This window comes from Charadrius vociferus, unplaced genomic scaffold (genome assembly GCF_000708025.1).
Source record: "Charadrius vociferus isolate BGI_N301 unplaced genomic scaffold, ASM70802v2 scaffold27, whole genome shotgun sequence".
Lineage (NCBI taxonomy): Eukaryota > Metazoa > Chordata > Aves > Charadriiformes > Charadriidae > Charadrius > Charadrius vociferus.
Window position 1 is genome coordinate 15,398 of NW_009649173.1, and position 18,597 is coordinate 33,994.

General features: G+C 44.5%; 1 protein-coding gene across 2 annotated transcripts in view; it reads right to left on the minus strand.

The window, feature by feature from the left end:
• Positions 1-18,597, minus strand: part of TOM1L2 (target of myb1-like 2 (chicken)) — a 46,583-nt gene that overhangs the window by 1,242 nt on the left and 26,744 nt on the right. The window contains exons 7-13 of one of the 2 annotated variants that reach the window (XM_009888527.1): positions 17,924-17,972; positions 16,698-16,821; positions 15,492-15,609; positions 13,521-13,594; positions 10,341-10,429; positions 2,909-2,968; positions 202-238 (exon numbers count right to left, since the gene is read on the minus strand). In XM_009888527.1, the coding sequence (XP_009886829.1) occupies positions 202-238; positions 2,909-2,968; positions 10,341-10,429; positions 13,521-13,594; positions 15,492-15,609; positions 16,698-16,821; positions 17,924-17,972 (551 nt within the window). Of the gene's footprint in view, positions 1-201; positions 239-2,908; positions 2,969-10,340; positions 10,430-13,518; positions 13,595-15,491; positions 15,610-16,697; positions 16,822-17,923; positions 17,973-18,597 lie in introns of both variants that reach the window. The other variant, XM_009888525.1, reaches the window with a different exon arrangement.

Genomic DNA, 18,597 nt, shown 5'->3' on the forward strand with positions numbered 1-18,597 from the left:
CTTACAGCCAGGAGGGCTCCTCACACCATAAATACTAACTTTTTGCTCTAAAATGCTCTCTTCCCGCCTTTCTGAGTGCAGAAGCATTTGCTGGGGAACATCAGGCTGGGAGAAGTCAGCATCTCAGCAGGGATCAAAGCAGATAATTCACTCTGCGCACTAACCTGAGAACGGCTCATAGCCACAGGCATCTCTGCTTACCTTCACTGGTCACTCCTTCTTCCAGTTCGTCTCCTTTCTGCAATTGGAACAAAAAGGCGTGTGAACACACAGGCAGCGCTTCACCTTCACTATTAGCCTCTACATGTGTTTAATGCAACTGGACAGTTTTCACCACTTGTTTCCACATGGTAACTATTTGAGCAGGGCGACCGGGGGAAATCGTTTGGCTCCCATGTCAGGAGGCCAATGGCGACTGACATTTCACTGCACTGCAGAGCAAGAGGATGAGCACCAGAAATGCTTCTGAAGATCACTGGTGAATAGCTAAACTTTCCCAGTTGGACCTGAATGGCAGTCCAGCGCTGTTTCCACTTCAGACAGTATGCCCAGTCAAAAGCTGAGCTGTGTGAGTCACACAAACACTGTACAAGATGCCACCTTTTGTCACACAGTCCTTTAAAAAGTCAGGACTGTGGTTTGCATTGTGTCTTCAAATAAAATGCACTTTTAGCTGACAAAGGACATATGTCGCAAAATAGTTTGGGGCCAACGTTCCTCCTGTGGGAGTTCATTTTAGAGTGCATACAAAAATATAGCAGCTTTCCTGGCGTCCATGCTGTACAAAGACCAGACTCGGGTGGGCTGGATGAAGGATACTGATGGGCAGTTAGCATCCGTCCATGAGATACAAAGGCTGGGATGCCAGAGGGTCAGTGCATTTCTACCAGCTGTGCGCATTTCAATATGCGAATTTCCAACAGTGCTTTAATAAGGAAGTCCAAGGATGTGGCATCCTTGTCAATCTATCAGGATTTTAAAAATGGACAAAAGCACTACCTGAAAACCTCATGTTGAACCTCCTTTGAAAAAGGAAAGTGTTTGTCCATACCCTGGCTTCTCTAGCAGGAGAGTGGGAACATACTGACTGGCCTCACAAAGGTTTTTAATGCCTGAGAATTAATGCCACCTAACATCTACTAGCTTGCTACTGCACAGAGGTTTCCAAAGGTACACACAGCAGCCACTGCTTCACACGCAGAGGTACTGTTTGTTCCAGTGCACCCAAAAAGGGTAAGGAAATAAATAACTATTAGCTAACCTAGTCTGTAACTTCCTCAGCTGGGAAGCAGAGAACTGAAATGAACCATTAACAAAACAAGGAGAGGGGGAACCCAGAGTGAAAAACAAAAATCCAGTCCAAACTTTCTCGGAGGGCAACTCTATGCTACACCCACATACGGTCAGGACGGGGACGCAGGTACCCAGGAGAAGGGAAGCCGGTACAGTCACGGCCGCAGCGCGTGAGATCCCCAGGCTTGTTCAGGCATTTACACGGCACTTCTCTGCTTTGCTTTTTTTGAGCAAGACTATCTGGGGGATGAAAGATGTACAGAGCTACCTTGATATCTCTCCGTAAGATCTTCTCTCCTGCTAAATTAATTTAAATGGCAAAGACAAAAGTTTATTGTTTAAGCAGAGTGGACATGCTACATTTACTGTATTTCTTTAACAAAATGAGATCAGTTTGTAACTAGATTTGAAAATACCGGCCTGTACCAAGGCCTGAAAAAAATACCTGCAGCTAAAAACCAGTGACATTTCAAAGACAGCCAGTCAGACTGCCAAACTTGAACACTGAAACCCAGAATCTGTTTAAGCACTTCTTAGGTTTTGGAGAACAGGAGCATTTTCTTCCTTTCAGTACAGTCAGCTCCTCTGGTGCTGGAGCGGAGGGCTGATGTGCCGGAGCGTGCCAGCCGCACTGCTGCCAGAGCCGGGGAGCGGAGCCTGAATCCCACAGCTCCCAACTCCCAGTCGAGCAGGCAACAGCCGGGGGCTGGGGGAGACCTTAGGGAGTAGGGAGTTATCTAGGGACAATACCTGAAGTCCTAAGTAATGGAAGGAGATGATCCTTAGGGATATGTTGGCCACAAGGAAACAGTTCAGTTCGCTAAAACCATGTTTAAAAGAACAGTCTGAAACACAACCCACCACCCGTCCCCAAAACGCACTTGGTTAATTTGAGTCAGATGCTGACAGTACAAAAAGAAACTGGAATAAATGCGTACTAGCTGTACCGCTGCCTAAACCAAACGTGTATTGGTACAGCAAAACAAACTCCAGAGTGAAGGAAAAGCTACTTTTAGTTCTGTCATTTGTTTGTTTGTTTAATAATTACCAGACAATAATCATTTAGGAGAAACTGAAAGTTATAAACATTGAAGAGAGACTGTTATAAATTTTTATTATTAATATTATGAAACATGTCAAGATTGCTTGCCAATTTAACAAAGACATCTCGATTTGAAAGGAATCTAAGCCCTGATCCAGCATCTCTTAAAAGTATGCCTCAACGTAAGCATGTACTTAGATCCCGTCAAAGCTAATACAGCCTTAAACATGCGCTTTAAGTCCAGGGGAGAACACAGGTAAACTTCAGCACATGTTTAAATGCTTTCCTATATGGGGACCAGAAACACGCGATTTCTGGAATGCGTGCTATTCTGTGATGTTAACGTGGAGAAGTGAAAATAAAACAACTCCGAAAAAAATGTTTTGATTGAATTGCTGAACATGACCCTATATCCTCCTGCTTAGGTAGTCCCCTCAAAGGGAAATAAGCCATATGATTTAGAAGTTTCACTGCCTCCCGTTACGAGAAGTACCAGTAAATCAGCAATGCATTGAAAGTTATCCGTACAAGTGCTATTGCCCATGTGAAAAACGAAAATATAAAGAGTCTCACCAAGTCGGTACTGAGCCACTCCTCAATGTCATCCATGACAGAGGACTGTGCAACAGGGATCTAGGGAGTGCAGCGAGAGAACAGCAAGGCAGGCAAAAACCAAAACACATCCACAATCATGGCCACAGAGCGATGGAAAACGCCAGAAATAAGATTAAAAACAAAACAAAAACAAAGATGTAAGATGTGCTGGAAAAAAAAGGCAACAAAATATAAATGGCATTTCAAATAAAGAAACACTTGGAAAGGAAATTATGAACAACAAGGCTAAAAAAAAAAACCAAGAGAAAGATTATGGGGAATGACGTGACTGGATGCCAGTGTAAGACGGGTAACTTCTCGACCACATATTAAAACCATCAAGATGGGCTGATGATTCTAATCTTGATCGTGAAAAGCTTTTAAGGGTAGAATACTGGATATCAGTTAGGTTTTGAAATGTTAAAGTTACACCTTCTCTTTTTTATAATGTGTATTAGCCACAGGGAAGGGTTAGCAAAAAGAGGGGCTCAAAGTCTTCAGGCAACACTCCTAAGAAAACAGTTTGATTTTCTGGACAGGTGGAGGCGGTCAGAGCCCTGGGTACACAGCTTCCTTCCAGATCCTCCTCCCACCACCCCACCGCGCCTTGGCAAGCCTCGGCACACCGCTTCAAAGCAAAACAGTCCCAGCTCCCTGTCCCCACTCCTCTGCCAAAGGTGACCCTCTTGCAGCAGAGGCAGCAGAACCCAACGTGTGCCAGTGCAAAGTGCGGCGTCTCAAAGGTGAAGGTGAGGAGGAGGATGGGGCAGCAGGCGCTGGCGCGGGCAGGGGAGGAGAGCACAGCATGGGTTCCTCTCGGCTCCCGCTCCAGCACTGGCAACACCTTGTGGTGCTGCAGCAAGGCTCCCCGGAGCTTGCCTGTCAGACCTCCACGGATGGTTTAACGAAAAGCATGGAAGGTTTGCCTCTCCTCCTGCGATAAAACCGCTCACGTTCCGCTGTGTGATTGCGACAGGCAGCGCAGACGCAGCGCGCCGAGCGCTGAAGTGCATCTATTTCACAAAGTGCTACAGGCAACCGGGTCAGCGAAGGGAAATTACTGCATATTAGGTGTAGAATTTCCTGACTTAACTACACGGCTGGAATACAACAGAGGGCTGCAGAAGTAAACAGGAAAACAGCACAATAGATCACGTAAGGACAACCTGAAAAAACATTTGGAAAGCAATGTCAGACAGGCGGGTTGCAGGCGACAGCACGGCAGCTGAGCAGCGGGGCTGGCAGGCAAGAGACCTCACAGCGCTGGAGAGGCTCTCCTAGGAAGAAAAGGTGTCAGAGGTTGTTCACAGCTTTGCCTGAAACCTCTCACGGGAAGAAGAGCTGAAAGAGGCTCTGCAAATTAATTCGCTGGGAGATGTAGTTTTCTCAGGGACTTCTAGTGGAGGAAGACAGACAGATGCTGAATTACAGAGGCAACAGCACAGGCTGACGCTGTTTAGCAGAGCTCCTCAAGCATTTTTTCTTCTGATCAAGTGGCCCTTTGCACTGAAGAGGTCAGTTTTGAGGAGGTCACCCTTTGCTTGAGGTGAGGTCTGCTGAAGTGGGTTAGTTGTGGCAACGGACTGGAAATCCAGGGCTCAATCCAAAGTACCTCCCACCGGGAGAGGCAGCGGGAAGATGGCTTGGCTCCTACTCTGCAGCTTGCTGGACAAAGTGCACATGACAGATCCAGGAAGGATCAGAGGTCCAAGTTGTCATTTTGCTTTTAGCTAATACATGAAGATCCCAAACAGAGAATAAGTTCCTGCAGTTTCCTTGGAATGGGCCAGATTTAGGATAATTGCCCCTTTTTAATCTGCAATGGAGAGCTGAATCGTGCACGTACAACGCTAACACAGTGTGCTGAAGCTGCTGCGAGCTGGCCATTAACGAGAGGAGGGCTCTGTAAACATCTTCCAACACGTTCCTTCCCAAGGACAAGTTGCATCTTGTAGAAGTGGCTTGTTAGTTTAACAGCTTTGGAAAATACTGGCTTCAGAGATACAAAGCAATGAATTTCTTCAGCCTACAGCAACCTAAAACCTACTGCAGAAGTTTCACTGCTGTCTCTCTCCTGTATTGCTTAACACCGCACACAATAAGCAGTGCTCTGGGAGGTGTAGCCTTCAGAGATGTTGGCTAGTTTGCAGCTCAGGAAGGTACTTAGGTTTCTTTAAGGATAAGAAAATCTGTATGGAAAGGAGGAGGAAAATTGCAGGGTTTTTTTGCTTTTCTATAAATAAAACAAGAGCAGCTTTTCTAAAAAGCACGGTGGTACTGCTGTCCCTGTACTAGGAGGAACAGCAGTTCAAATCTGGGTTATCCTGAAAACACACCAGATGACTGAGCAAGTAATGGATTCCTGAGAATCGCAGGACTCTTGAGTTTGCAGGAGCCCTCGAAAAACAGCTCAGCAGTATAAGAGCCTGTGCTGCTGTGTTTTGTAAGATTTAAAAAGAAAAGAAGGAATTCTACTTTCAGACAGACCTACTTTATATAACAAACAAACACACACCTCAGAAGTGCAAGAACACTTCTCGCAGGTCATATATAAGAAGCAGAGAGAGCTGTAAGATAAACATTTAAGCATGTCAGCCGTTTGCTATTCAGCAGTGACCTTTGAAAAAGCTTCCCCCATCTTCCAGCACACTTACAGAAGAGCCAAGGGTTTGTATCTTATTGCTCCTTCCATGCTCAATCTTCCAATTTACTTTCCTCAGACTCTGAGCCCCATTTTCCCAATAAAACATGGGTTAAATGTATCAGGTTTAATTTGTTCAAGGATAAAAAAAAGCGGAAATTCTCAACAGTAACTGGAAGTTTTAAAATATTTTAACTATAACGTTGTAACATTTATATTTCATTTGAAACTGACCACACACAGACGTTCATTTTTTTGCCATTCAGTTGTGTATTTGGCAAGTCATCCCCTTCCAGAAGTCCTAAACTGAAAAATGTGGAGGGGAGTTTTGTTAAAACTAATCCCCTAAAACACAACAGAAGCAATGTAAAAACAAATTAGCTAGTTTACACATTAAAAAACACAACAGTTTCTGGGAACAAACAGCAGTGGCAGCCACAGACTACATGGAAATAGCTCCAGAATGGGATACCGACTTGTTAATACTTTGATTATGCAAACATACACGGTCTAGTGAAGCTCTCAGTCTTGGCAAGACAGCTCCCTAGATAGTCAGTGCTGGCTGCAAGAGCTGTTTTTATAATGATATTGTGATTTCTTTTTTAAAAGTCTATACTCAAATTAAATGGAAATTAAGTGACAAAATATTTTGGGGTGCTTTAAGTAACTGGCCTTAATTAGAAGTTGGGCTCATTGTTCAAATTCCTTTTTTATTTAGTCTTTGGAAAATCCTACAAATGGGATCATCTCAACAGTCCTGAAAGTGAAATGGAAAAGGAGGGCTGGGAGAACAAAAGTGAGAGTTCAGTCCCACAAAACCCACGGGAACCTGGAATTCAAGTTCATACTTATCTAAGTTAGATTGTCTTGGTGTTCTCACTAGCAATCAAAAGCCAAAGAGTATTGCCAATATATTTCCTCAGAAGTCATAAAATCCAATATTCTACCCTTAAAAAGACAGTTTAAGGTTATTATTATCACATTTTATTTCTATTAAATATGATCCCACTGGAAAAGAAGCAGGTATGAAATGACAATTCAGGTCTCTAGGTGAGCTCATTAGTGTTCTTAAAATGTTTAACAAGGTTCATGCTAATTGTTGCTAGACTACTGTCTTGTAGTAGCTTAGTTAATTCCACTTCTTCCTAGCTGTTTAACAAAGCTGCCAATAACACCTGGTTAGCTGCTATTCACTCCCCCCTGTTAGTTAGCAAGAGTAAAGAAAGGTCTGTCATTCCTACGGTCGCAGAACAAGAACACTAAGACGGACACTAGCGGTCTGCTCCAGCTTACCACCACAGTCTTACCGTCTACTTAAAGCTCTTGTGATCTTGAAATAGCTGCCCGGCCTCAATTTTAGAACGCGTCTGACTTTACATGCCAAGGATTGAATTAGCTACTTGATTACTTGCAACTGTGTTTACACATGGCACAGGGGAAGGTAAGAGCTCAGGTGCAACACGTTCCCCGACACAGCCCGTTGTGCCGGTACAACAACCAGCCGATCTGGATCTGATAGGCATGCCCAGACAGCGAAAGCCTTCCTTCACGTGGGGTAGCAGATTGTCCTTGCGGAGCGCTCCATAAAACGCCGTGGCTGGACAGGTAATGAAACCCCCACGATCTTCAGAACAAGGGAACATGCCTGCTTGCCTTCAAAAGGGAGAGGGGTCCTACCACACAGAAGAAATGAGATCTTCACGTTTATTTCTCAGTTTGTCCACAATTCAAGCACTTGAGCGTCCAAGAAGATGACGTATTTCAACAGCCTCATGTTACCCAAGTCATTTCCAAATCTTAGATCCTCTCTCTCTACTGAAGGCATACATAGCGGCATCCCATTTTATTACTAATTAACAACATCTCAGCAAAGGTTTCATTTGATCTTTACTTGTGGACCTTTACCACAGAGAGGAATCTCCTCTCCAGCCAGCTATGCTTCTGGTGGTCAAGATGCAATGCTGAAAGCTGTTGGTATCGGTTTCTGTGAATTCTGGTTCTGTTTCATTCTTCCCCTGCCACTGTCCCAAATAATGTCTGTCCTGATGTGGTGGCTTAAGCAACACCTGCTTCTCACTTTCGTAACGGATATCCATTTGACATGTGAGTGGGGTGACAGACTATGCTAACAAATGAATATATTAATGCAAATCTCAACAGCTGCCCAAACTCATGAGAAGGGAACTGGAATTACCTGCACTAAAACGTGGTGGCCTTATGACAAAGTCTGTGCCTAAGAGCTGGAGCTGCTGACACAGACCTCTGTAGGACACCTGCATGGCCCAACTTGCAAAAACCCGGACCTTACACTGCAAACAGATCTGGTACTGGAACAGCTCAGCTAACATCCCTAAGTCACATTTCAACCAGGAACATTTTTCTGCAGATATCATTTTGTCTACGTTAGTTTTGTAGGCTCGGCTGGAATGGATAAAGGTGTGCTTTGTGTCTCCGTGGTCCTGGCATCATCCTTGCCAGCAGAACTGAGCTGTAGATTAAGCTGAAATAGAAACAACGCTGCCAAATTCATTGGGAGAGTACACACAGAGCCCTGAATGAGCCTTCCTCTGCAAAGGTGTGCTGGTGAACCGGCACGCACAGAATGGAGCGGGAAGAACTCAACCCTAAACTTAAATGTATCGCAGTTTGGAAAGAATAATGTCAGGTTATGAGGGATGAGAGCACCACTCTGGCAGGTGGAGAATACCCTTCCAGTGGGCTCAGTGTTGTACAGGCACAGGGAATGGCAATGTCAGTTCACCCCTCTCTCTCCCCTCATCTCAAAAGTACAAGAAGTTACCAAAGAATGTAGACATCAAGTTCATACCTCGGATGCTAGTTATTCCACTGGTATTGCAAATGCTACAAAGTTGTATTAATAAATACGGTTAAGAACTACAGCCAGTTAAGAGAGAAACAGAGTTAATGATTAGTTTAGTTTTATTTTAGGTATTTCTCTCTCGTATTTAGCATACAAACAAGGTGACAGGCTTGTAAGAGCAGCCACTGGCTGGACAGCCAGACCCCCTTCCCTCCCCAAATCCGTATGCCTCCATGAATGCTGCAGTATCCTTTTTCCAGACTGAATAACCACAAGCCAATGAAGGAATATTGTGTTTGTTTTTTTAATAAAGCAGTGGTGCGAGCGGTGTGAACAGCAGGGGTGCCGATTTCATGCTTCCCTGCTCTTGTAAACAGTGGAAAGGCAAAGACAAGGAACTAACTCAATCGCTGGATTATTCATTATGGATGAACACCTAACAGTGGCATAGTACATCTCCGGCTGCAACAGAGCCACCGAACAGCAAGAGCCTCTGTGAACCACAGTCAACAGTATCAGAGGCAAAGCAAGCGCTGCTCACTTTATGGCTTTTCACTCTCATGTCACGAGCCGTGGGTCTGTGACAAGCACCGAAAGGAAACTGGCACCCAAGGATAGGTACCTACAGCTGGGCTTACCACGTGTGCTAGCAGGTACAGGACTGCTTTTGGGTGCTTGCACAGGCAGGCAGATACGACCATATATATGCACATGTCCAAGCACTGGGCATGCACCAGCCAGGCAAACTTCTGACAAATTCACAAGCTGGCCCTCAGAAATAATCCGGATTAGCCCTAAATCCAGAAGAATAAACGCAAAGTGTTTCACAGAGTGGATGCATATTGATATTGCACACTCTGGATTTCCTCAACCTTAAACTCTCTGGGATGTTTCTCTTTTTAAGCACTGGACAGATTAGTCTGGGACATTCAAGGTTCTCCCCAGAGCAAGGCATTCCTGCTCCACGGGCCCCCTGACGCCCAGCCCCGCACGCTGCACTGCCAGCAGCACCCCAGCCCAAAGGGAATTCTGCACTGCACCTTTCTGAACTCAGCTGCAGTCGGGACTGTCTCAGAAGGCCTTTGTACAGTTAGGTCACATTAAGCGTTTGAGATTAGTACCAATAAAGTGATGGATTATGTCATCCAAAAATACAAAATTGGTCTCAGAACCTGGCTTTAAGGCATAGCTGAGGCTATTTTTTACCTATCTCCAACTTCTGCCCTTAAAAAAGGCTTTTGAACTTCTCTCTGCAAGCATGTTGATGAAGGACAACTTCAAAGAAGGTCAAAATGTGAACAGATTCAGTGATCTTCAGAAGACGGATTTTATCAGAGCGTGTCATCACTAGACACGGGAATTAAATCCTTAAAGCCAGAAACACTATTGTACCTTTTGGAGTCTGAATCCTAATGGCAGTGGGGTGGAAGGTGTCAATGTGGGTAGCGGTCCCCTCCATTCCCTTCCTTTTTTCAAGAACTTTCCCTACGTTACTCAATTCAATTAGGTATGATCCTACATCTTCCGTATGTTTATTCCAGATCACAAAGTTAAGAACAACCAGAAAAGACTGCTTTAAAGACACATAGAAAGTGTCTTCTTTATGAATAAGACCCACGAGACTTGTGTTTATCCCCCGAAAAGCGGATACTGCATAAATAAATCAAGACAGTACAAGGAACCAATTGGATCCCCAGGCTTCTTCTGAAGGTGATGTGGGATCCTACAAATGATTCAGTTGGTTACAGACCTTTGTGCTGTATAAACGAGAAATTGGCGCAAATCTTTCCCTTTGCCCCAGGTAATGGTGTAGGTGGGAAGTAAACTCCTTGTACTGTCTGATTTGAAGTGGTTCAGTAGGGCAGGACGAGAGGTGAATGGAGGATGGTTATTCTAGGTAAAGGGACTGGGGTGGGCAGTAGGAATCGCTTCACTGGTGAAGTCCTCACCATTCCTTGTGTAATTAGCCACTTGTCTATGGGCTCCATGTCTGAGTTCCCACCTTTACCTCTCCTCTGTGTTGAGAACAGAAAGGTCCATAAAGAGAGAAACCACAGCAACAACCCATGATAAAGTCATATAACAGCAGCAAGTTAAGAACTTCCCATACACATACATACACACACACACACACACAGAGTTGCCCATGGTAGCTTCTGGCAGCAGCTGCATCTCCCTCTGCTGCCTGTCAGCTCTGCCTGTGGAGGGACAGAGCTCACCTCGACCTCTGCACTTCCTACAGACAGTTCACAGAATTTTAGCACTTCCTCCATGCTGATATTAAAAAATAAAAAGAAAAATCACTGACTAGTAGTGAGGCTGATGTTTGTCATCTTCTTAGAAGAAGAAAAAGTGTAGGTTATACAACCTACTAAAATCATTCAGCTTTACTGAAAACACTAGTATTACACACCGTAGAGTTTCCCTTGTTTATGAAGCTGTGAGTTGCAGCACACGCTGTTTACCTCCTTGATCTCAGCAGACTCTCCCCCAAACTCCAACAGTGCGATAGCTCTAATGATGGCGTCGAGCAGGAGGGTAAGTAATGGCAGTTTGCTGCAGTGTTCTGGCAGTCTTTCAAACTGCCCCTCTCAAAGAGCGGCAGAGGTTAAAAGGACCGCTGATGCATCCAGTTTCTCTGAGCATGTTGCAGACTGCACGGCACAGCAACATAAAGACTCTCAAGATTGGCTTCTTGTCCTTCAGCATCTCATCCCTGAGCCCGGACGCAGAGTCATCTCTAGCTCTGGAGCAGCTTGCTCAGGACCGGCAGAGCGCAGCGGTTCCAGCCCACCAGCCCTGCCAGAACTGGGCTAGCTCAGCAGAGAGCTGCCGGTGTGTTTATATACCTCCATCCAGATACTCATACATGTGGGATACCTCTCCTGTCCCCATTACCACAGATAATAGAGAATCAGCTGTAATCTTTTATGTCTAATTTCAGCAATTGTGCTGAGGAAACAAAGGGGGAAATCACTCCAACTTCATCTACTATCTGTGTAACACCAGAGAATTGTTTCTTGGACGCCTCTCCTCCCAGTTGTGATCATGCAACAACTCTGTGGCAACAAAAGCAATTCCCAACATGGAAAAGCAATATTAAGAAAACAGTGTATTTTTAGCTCGTCTTGTTTCCAGCTGCTAAATCATATTAAAAGACAGCTAATGCCACGTGATCAGCCATCTCTCTACAGACCATTCTGAGAACGACTACATTACAAACGTCGGATGTGCTGAATTTTACCACTGGACAACTGTGCTGGAACAAGACGAGTGTGAAGAATGTGTTGCGAAGATTTTGGCTCCTCCCTAGAGCTGTTCTTAAATTAGCTCTCTACCCAAATTAATGCGTCTTTCGTTTACTGAGCACTGCCAGTTTTTTGCTACGCATGCTGGGGCTGGTGACTTCAGCAGAGTTTAATTTTTATTTCCTTTAAGAAGAGACACCCACAAGCCTCACAACACTAGATGAAAAGTAGTGTTTACCAATTACTGAAAGACTGCATTTCAAAGCAAGCCATTCTGATGACATGATACGGTCATCAGGACCTTTGAAAAGAGGCTGAAAGTCTCTACAACATCTCAGAGCCCAAAGTTCCACAACCCGTAAAGCATTTGCCCCAAAAAACTTTGACCATCAGATTAACTTAGACACAGCCCTTTGAACTGACAACACTTCAGGGAGAGCAGCAGCTACGCTGGTGTGACTGACACGTCGCATTGGTGCCTCAAGCAGAACTGGCTGAGAACAAAAGTGTTAATAAATAAGGACATGACCCCATGGCCACCAGGGGAATACAGCCCCCCTGACCAGTAGCTAAATGCAAGCCCCTTGCGTTTGGGTAGCCAGCAACAAAGAGCAGAATCGCAAAACCTTTCCCAATAACGCAGCTCTGTGATACCGGGGGCTTGGACTGTCACACTGGCTTCAGGGATTCCTCTCTCGTTCCTGCTAAATATACTTCTGTCCCTCCCTCCCCATGCTTCCCCCTTTTCCCTCAGTACTGCTGGCATGAGTTTTTCCGGGGCTGAGCTTGAAACTGGCCACAGGGATGACCTGGGGCTTAAATTACCCTTTTTGCAGGAGGACAGGGACAGGAACAAGCAGATAGATTTGCGGGGCGGTGGGATGCTCCATAAGAAATCATTGCTGAAGCCCGGCTACCACTGAACTGTGGCCCAGGCAGGCAGGCAGCTGTGATCTGACCCCAAAAATGCCAGCTGCCCTGAGCCCTCCCATTTCAGCTTATGAAAGAACCAGGGCGGGATCAGCCAAGGCATGGGGAGGCAATTCTCCATGGAGGGAGGCGTGAGCGTGCTGCACTGGCTCTCCCATGCTACACTGGCTCTGCCGTGCTCCCTAGTGGTCAGCACAGACCAAAATTAGACCAGGAAAAGTCTCTGAACTTACTCTGTCACCTAAAAACTTGCACGCAGCTGAATACAAAAGAGCAGGACAGTTTTAAAAAGCAGGGTGGTAGAAAGGGGTCGAGAAATGATCTGAAAGCTCTTTTCACTTCTGCCGTCACCAAGGTATGCAGACAAAGCTGGCCAAGCTCGCTCTCTCGCACACGTTTCTAGCTGTGAGGTGACAGCGCATGGGCCTCTTCTGCCCACAAAAGATAGCAGGAGCCTGCCCTGGGACAGACAGAACAGACTGCTTGCAAGGGCAGTTATGGTAAGGCATGTGAAGCATTAAAAGTCTATGTAATTTCTCTCCCTGTAACTTGCTCATGTATCCATGCACTTAGAGTGAAGTCTGGTAGATTAAGACTGCATCAACTTTCATAAACAAAAACAAACCAAACAAATGCACGCCAGTGTTCACAAGACATTCCCCACTTATTCTTCTCAGCAGTGATTCCAGTCAAAGAGCTGGACCCGCCAGGCAAGCTGCAAGAACACAGGAGAATTTACCCACTATGATTTTGAAGTCTTTTGGTGTGCTAAGTAGCAGGTCTTTAGAAATCATTACTGAGCAAGTACTTGCTCCTAGATATCCATTTCAAAATAGCCAGTACTAGCGTGTTGCTGGAATACAGAATGATAAGTCTCGGTCAAAGCAGCTGCCTACAGCTTAGATTCCACGCACGGCTTCAGATAACAAAACGCAGAGCAATGACCTACCCCTCCTGTGTTCTGTTTTCGAACATCCAGGGCAGACGCTAGTCCTTTGACAGCCTGTGGATCCTCATACGTCACACTGAAAGAAAGGAACAAACAGAACTAGAAGGAAGCCCAGAAGTCACCCATGCAGAACACACTTGCTACTCTGATTTACTCCCCTGGAAATCAGAAAGCACATTCTTTTTCTTAACAAGCCTTCAAGTGTATTAAGTGTATTCCAAGAAGGGGAGTGTGCTCTGTATAAAGACCATCCATCAGTTTCAGTAAGCATGTGGAAGCAAAAAGAGTAAGACTGGCATTATGAAAGGTAGGCAAATAGGTTACGAGGCACCATAAGTGCATCCAAGAGCCAGCAAGGAACTATGAAAAGAGGCCTGATTACAGATTATGCTTTGCAAAGCTTTGAAGATGATACTTGGAAGCCTGACCTTAATGCACGCATAGGGGGAGGCAGAGGGAGACCCGAAGACAGATGAAGCATAACTAAGCAGTAAAGCATACAAAGAAATGCACTATTTACAGAGGTTGGATTTTTAAAATGCTTCTTAAATTGCTATTCAAAAGGGACACGTAGCAGTCAGGTGACAGACGCAATAGCAACGTTTCTCAGAAGCAGACGCCAACACCTGCCCACAAATCAACCCCTGGGAGGAGCCGCATATCTGAGCTGGAGGACCACTTTCTCCTCCAGCGTGCTGCCTTCTCCCAAGCTCTGAGCACAGCACCCAGAGGCTCTCACCTACACACTGCGCATCTTTACTGTCTCACTGCTGCTCCACTCATACAGCATACAATCCAAGGGAGACAGAGCAATCCTCCCTTGTGAAATCATGGATTGATATGTGCTCCTTGTTCCATTAGCTCGCAGAAGGAGATAGAGGTGCAGTGTGGGAAGACTAGTTTCATGCTTCATTTAGCACAAGAGACAGAGGGACCTCCATTAGATCTCTCTGCAATGCATCTCCTTTCTGACTATACATTAGGGCTCTCAGCCTGAAATCTCCTGTGGTAATATATGCCTCTATCGTAGAGCATGTCTTCGCAACACTGATACTACAGCTGAGGCAGTGCCAATAGCTATATTGATGACTGCAAATAAAAGATCCCAATACATTTGCTGGCTCAAATTTTCCAGAGGTGGTAAGTTTTTGATAATCTGCTAAGGTCTGAGTTAAACTATTAACAAAATTTCTTAGTTTGAGACAAGATATTGATGATGTTCTGACTGCTGGTAGCCACTACATCCTCTAGAATCTGAAACCAGAAGGAGACAAGAAATAATATATGAAAGAAAAATACCCAACTGTGTCTTTTACTAAATCTCACTTGACAGGGATCAAACGATTTCTTAATAAGTGCACAGATTTATTTTACATTAAAATAATTTGACCTGTTAAATGCCCTTGAAAGTGCCAGATTTGCAGCTCTAGAGATGCAAGCCCTATGCATATAAACAAATTAGGGATAGCATGGCAGCCAGGCAAGCTGCACTGGCTTGACAGCCTGCGAGAGTCTGACTGCTGGGCCAAAGGGAGAGTTTAACTAGATAGTAATTCTGTTTCCAAGCCCTTGAGGACAGTAATTCAGTCACCAAAGTATATCCATGGCCTTCAGGTGAAGGACCCTTACGCTCCTGTATCTCAGACACTGGCCGGGTGGATGAGATGACAAGCCTTTATGAGAGGAAGCATCTGCAGAAGTAAAGCCAAGTTCATTTCCAAGTTTCCAGTGAGCTCATTAACTAAGACAGTCAAATAACATTACTCAGACAGTCTGCTCTGCTCAGCAGCAGGAACTTCTCCACTTGCTCACACTAATAATGGCCAACAGGATAAGAACTGGATTAAAAGCACAAAAAAATACACCAAAACTACTTTTTTAGTCTGGAATGAAGTCAAGAAGTTTCAGATTTATGCCCTTAGAAAACAGCAATGCCGTGACTCAAACAGTGGTAAAGACAAACTCCAACATACTTCTTTCGCTGCTCAGCCAAGGAACTGCCTCTTGTCTGTGCAAACATGTCGAAGTCATCACGAGGATTACAGTGTTGTAGAGAGCTGAGTGTGCCACTGACGCTGTTTGTACCCAAGTCTGCAACCAGAGGGAAAAAAACCAAACTGATGAAATAGCAAACCATATGCAGGCACCACTGCCATGAGTATGTAGGCTACAGAGGAAGCCATGAACGATACAGGACAGCTGTAGATATCATCTAGTTAACAGTTCCAGCACTGAGCACAGTTCTGTCCAGAAGAGGCTGGAGGCTGCAAACCATGCATTCCTTTCAAGTCAAATTGTAGAGATTGTCTTATTCCTCCTGGAAGCAGCACACCATAAGTACTCCTCATCGAGAAACCAGCATTTGGGAATTGGCGTGCGCTTGCTGCCAAACTCATCCTGAGATATTTACTATGAACTAACGTGGTACGAATTTTGAGTATGGATACTAGTTTTCTCCACAATGTTGTCTCTCAGCTATTGACTGTGAAACCAACAGCTTCAAATCAAGTGATATGATAGTGGCACAGGGCTGAAAGAGATGGAGAACCTTCAGTCAAATCAAGTGATCCTATCAAGCAATCTGGTTTGATTCAATGTGAAACACTTAATAGTTTCAAAAAACCTTTCATCCAACAATTTCAAATATTCTTTGTATAAGGGGAATCAAGAACATTCACCAGACTGATCTCATGGAGAGTTATACCTAAGCAGAAATAAAAGCAGTAGTACAAGTTCTACCATGAACGAGAACTTGCACCCTTTCCTTCAGTCTCCCCTTTGGTTAATAAATCCCTCCCTTTGTGCCAATTACAGATCACTACAGTTCAGGGGAGTGGGAAAGCCTTCCTAATCCTGTGAGCCACATACCCAAACCTTCCGAAGGCTACATGGCAACATTATCAGGTAGCAGAGAGCCAACGGGGGCAGAAATTCCCTGACCCACAGGTGAAAAATGGCTCCTCGGAAATCCTGACAGCTCACTGCAATAAGGGCTTGTACTGGGTGTTCAGGTCTGTCACAGGGACCTCGGCAACTGCTCAGACTTGCTCCCACAATCACACCCCTGGATTGCCTAGCAGCCCCTGCATGCTGTTCAAGATGCACAGACTGGTTAGGCTTGAAAAAGTCCATGCATTGCAACCTCATGTTCATCAGCACTGTTTAGATCAGGTACTCACCGAGCCCTGCAAGCTGTGAAGAAAGTGAAGCTGGGGGGGCTGAGTTTCCAACCATTGGGCTCACTACAGCTGGAGAGCCAGGACCCAAATCTATTAAGTTATCTTCTGTCACTTCATTCAGTACCTGTTGGAACACAAGAAACACAGCAAGTTACACATGCCAGAGTGCAACATCAAACACCAAAAAATAATGGGCGCTTCTTAAAAAGATCTCTCTTGCATACTGCGAAACAGACCAGTCTCTTGGATACTACGGTGATGAGTGCAGTATAAAAAGGGTCAGACACCAAAAAACCTCAGTTTCACTGCTCAGTGCAGCAGGAAAGTCTCCTGGAGGTCATCTACATCTCTTCAGATTTAGCTAATGTGCCTGTGTTCTCCATCACTTTTTGCACTGGACCAACATCAGATCTAAGTCGAATTTGCTACCACCTTCCACATTAGGTATAAACTGTTTTCAGAAGCAAAAATTCCTTGTTGTGACTAAATTTACAATGCAGAGCCTGTACTGAAGTTTGCATCACACTGCAGTAGAAATGGCAATCAAACAGGCAAAGTAAATACAGCAAATGGTTAGAAGCATGCAGAATAGAAAATGTAACAGTTCCATGTATGAATTCATGATGAACTCGGATCCTGAACACTATAAAACAACTATAAAATATTTTTCATTGAAAGAATAATTAGAACTGTAACTTTTCAGCTTGGAAAGGGGCTGCTGAAAAAGCAGATGAGAGAGGTTCCGCAAATTATGATTGGCATGAAGAAAATTAACCTGAACAGTGGTATTCTAAGACAGAGTGAAGAAGAATTAGGTGGAGCAAATAAAAATCATCATATGCCTTGATCAAATGTAAACAAAATATTTATTATATATAAATACCCACATAAATATCTGTAAATGTGTAGTGAAACTGTGGAACTCACTGCTTAAGGACATTGTGAGTGCCTAAAGTTCACATGGACTCAAAAGCAATCAAAAAAGTTAATAACGAAAAGAAAATCCATTAAGGATTGTAAACACAGAGATGTTTTAGTGTAGTGTCTTCCTGAGCTAGAAGTTGTCACTTGCGGTTTGCCACATTCTTACGCTCTTTTCATGGTACCCACTATGAGCCACTACAGGCAGGACACAGGGCCAGACAGGTAAAAGGTCTGATACTGGTGATTTTAGTAGAGCTGGTACGGCGTAGCCGCTGATATAATAAATGGAGTTAGGTACTTACTCCATTGCTGGCATTTTGTGTTGAACGTCCCGATCTGTATCGTTCAAATCTGTTTAGAAAAAAAACAAAACCAAACAGAAAAACCAATGTGGACTATCAAAGGCACCAATAAACAACGAAAAACACAAGTTTAAAACAAAGCTATGACATGCTTGCCACTGAACTTAGTTTTCATTGGTTCAAGAGGGAACCCTGAAAGCTTTAACTCCAAGCCAGGACAAAGGGAGGATAGTTGCAGAACTTGCATTTTCGGCAAATGTGGATATTAAGTTAACTAATCTGATCTTGCAGCACACACACGCCTGAAAAACACCGTAGGATTGGTCTTTGGTTGGTTTTGGTATGTGTTTTTTTCATTAGGTGCTTTGTGATAGATATTCTGTTAGCCAAGGGACAGGAGGAACTGCAGCAAGATTGATGCTCCCAGCTAAATAAGCTGAGCACCGCAGCAAGTCTTACTCCCACTTAACAGCTCCCTCTTGCTGCAATACATGTAAATTAGAAGCCATACGCATGCCAGCACAGCCCTACCCAGGCAACACATGGCAAGAGAAACAATGATTAGCAGATTCATTTCTTAAAATATACTGGGTCAGCTCACAGATCGTCAGAGCCTATGTTCCAATAGGTTGGTACTTTCCAAGAATGAAAATAATGATGTTGGATAAAAATCC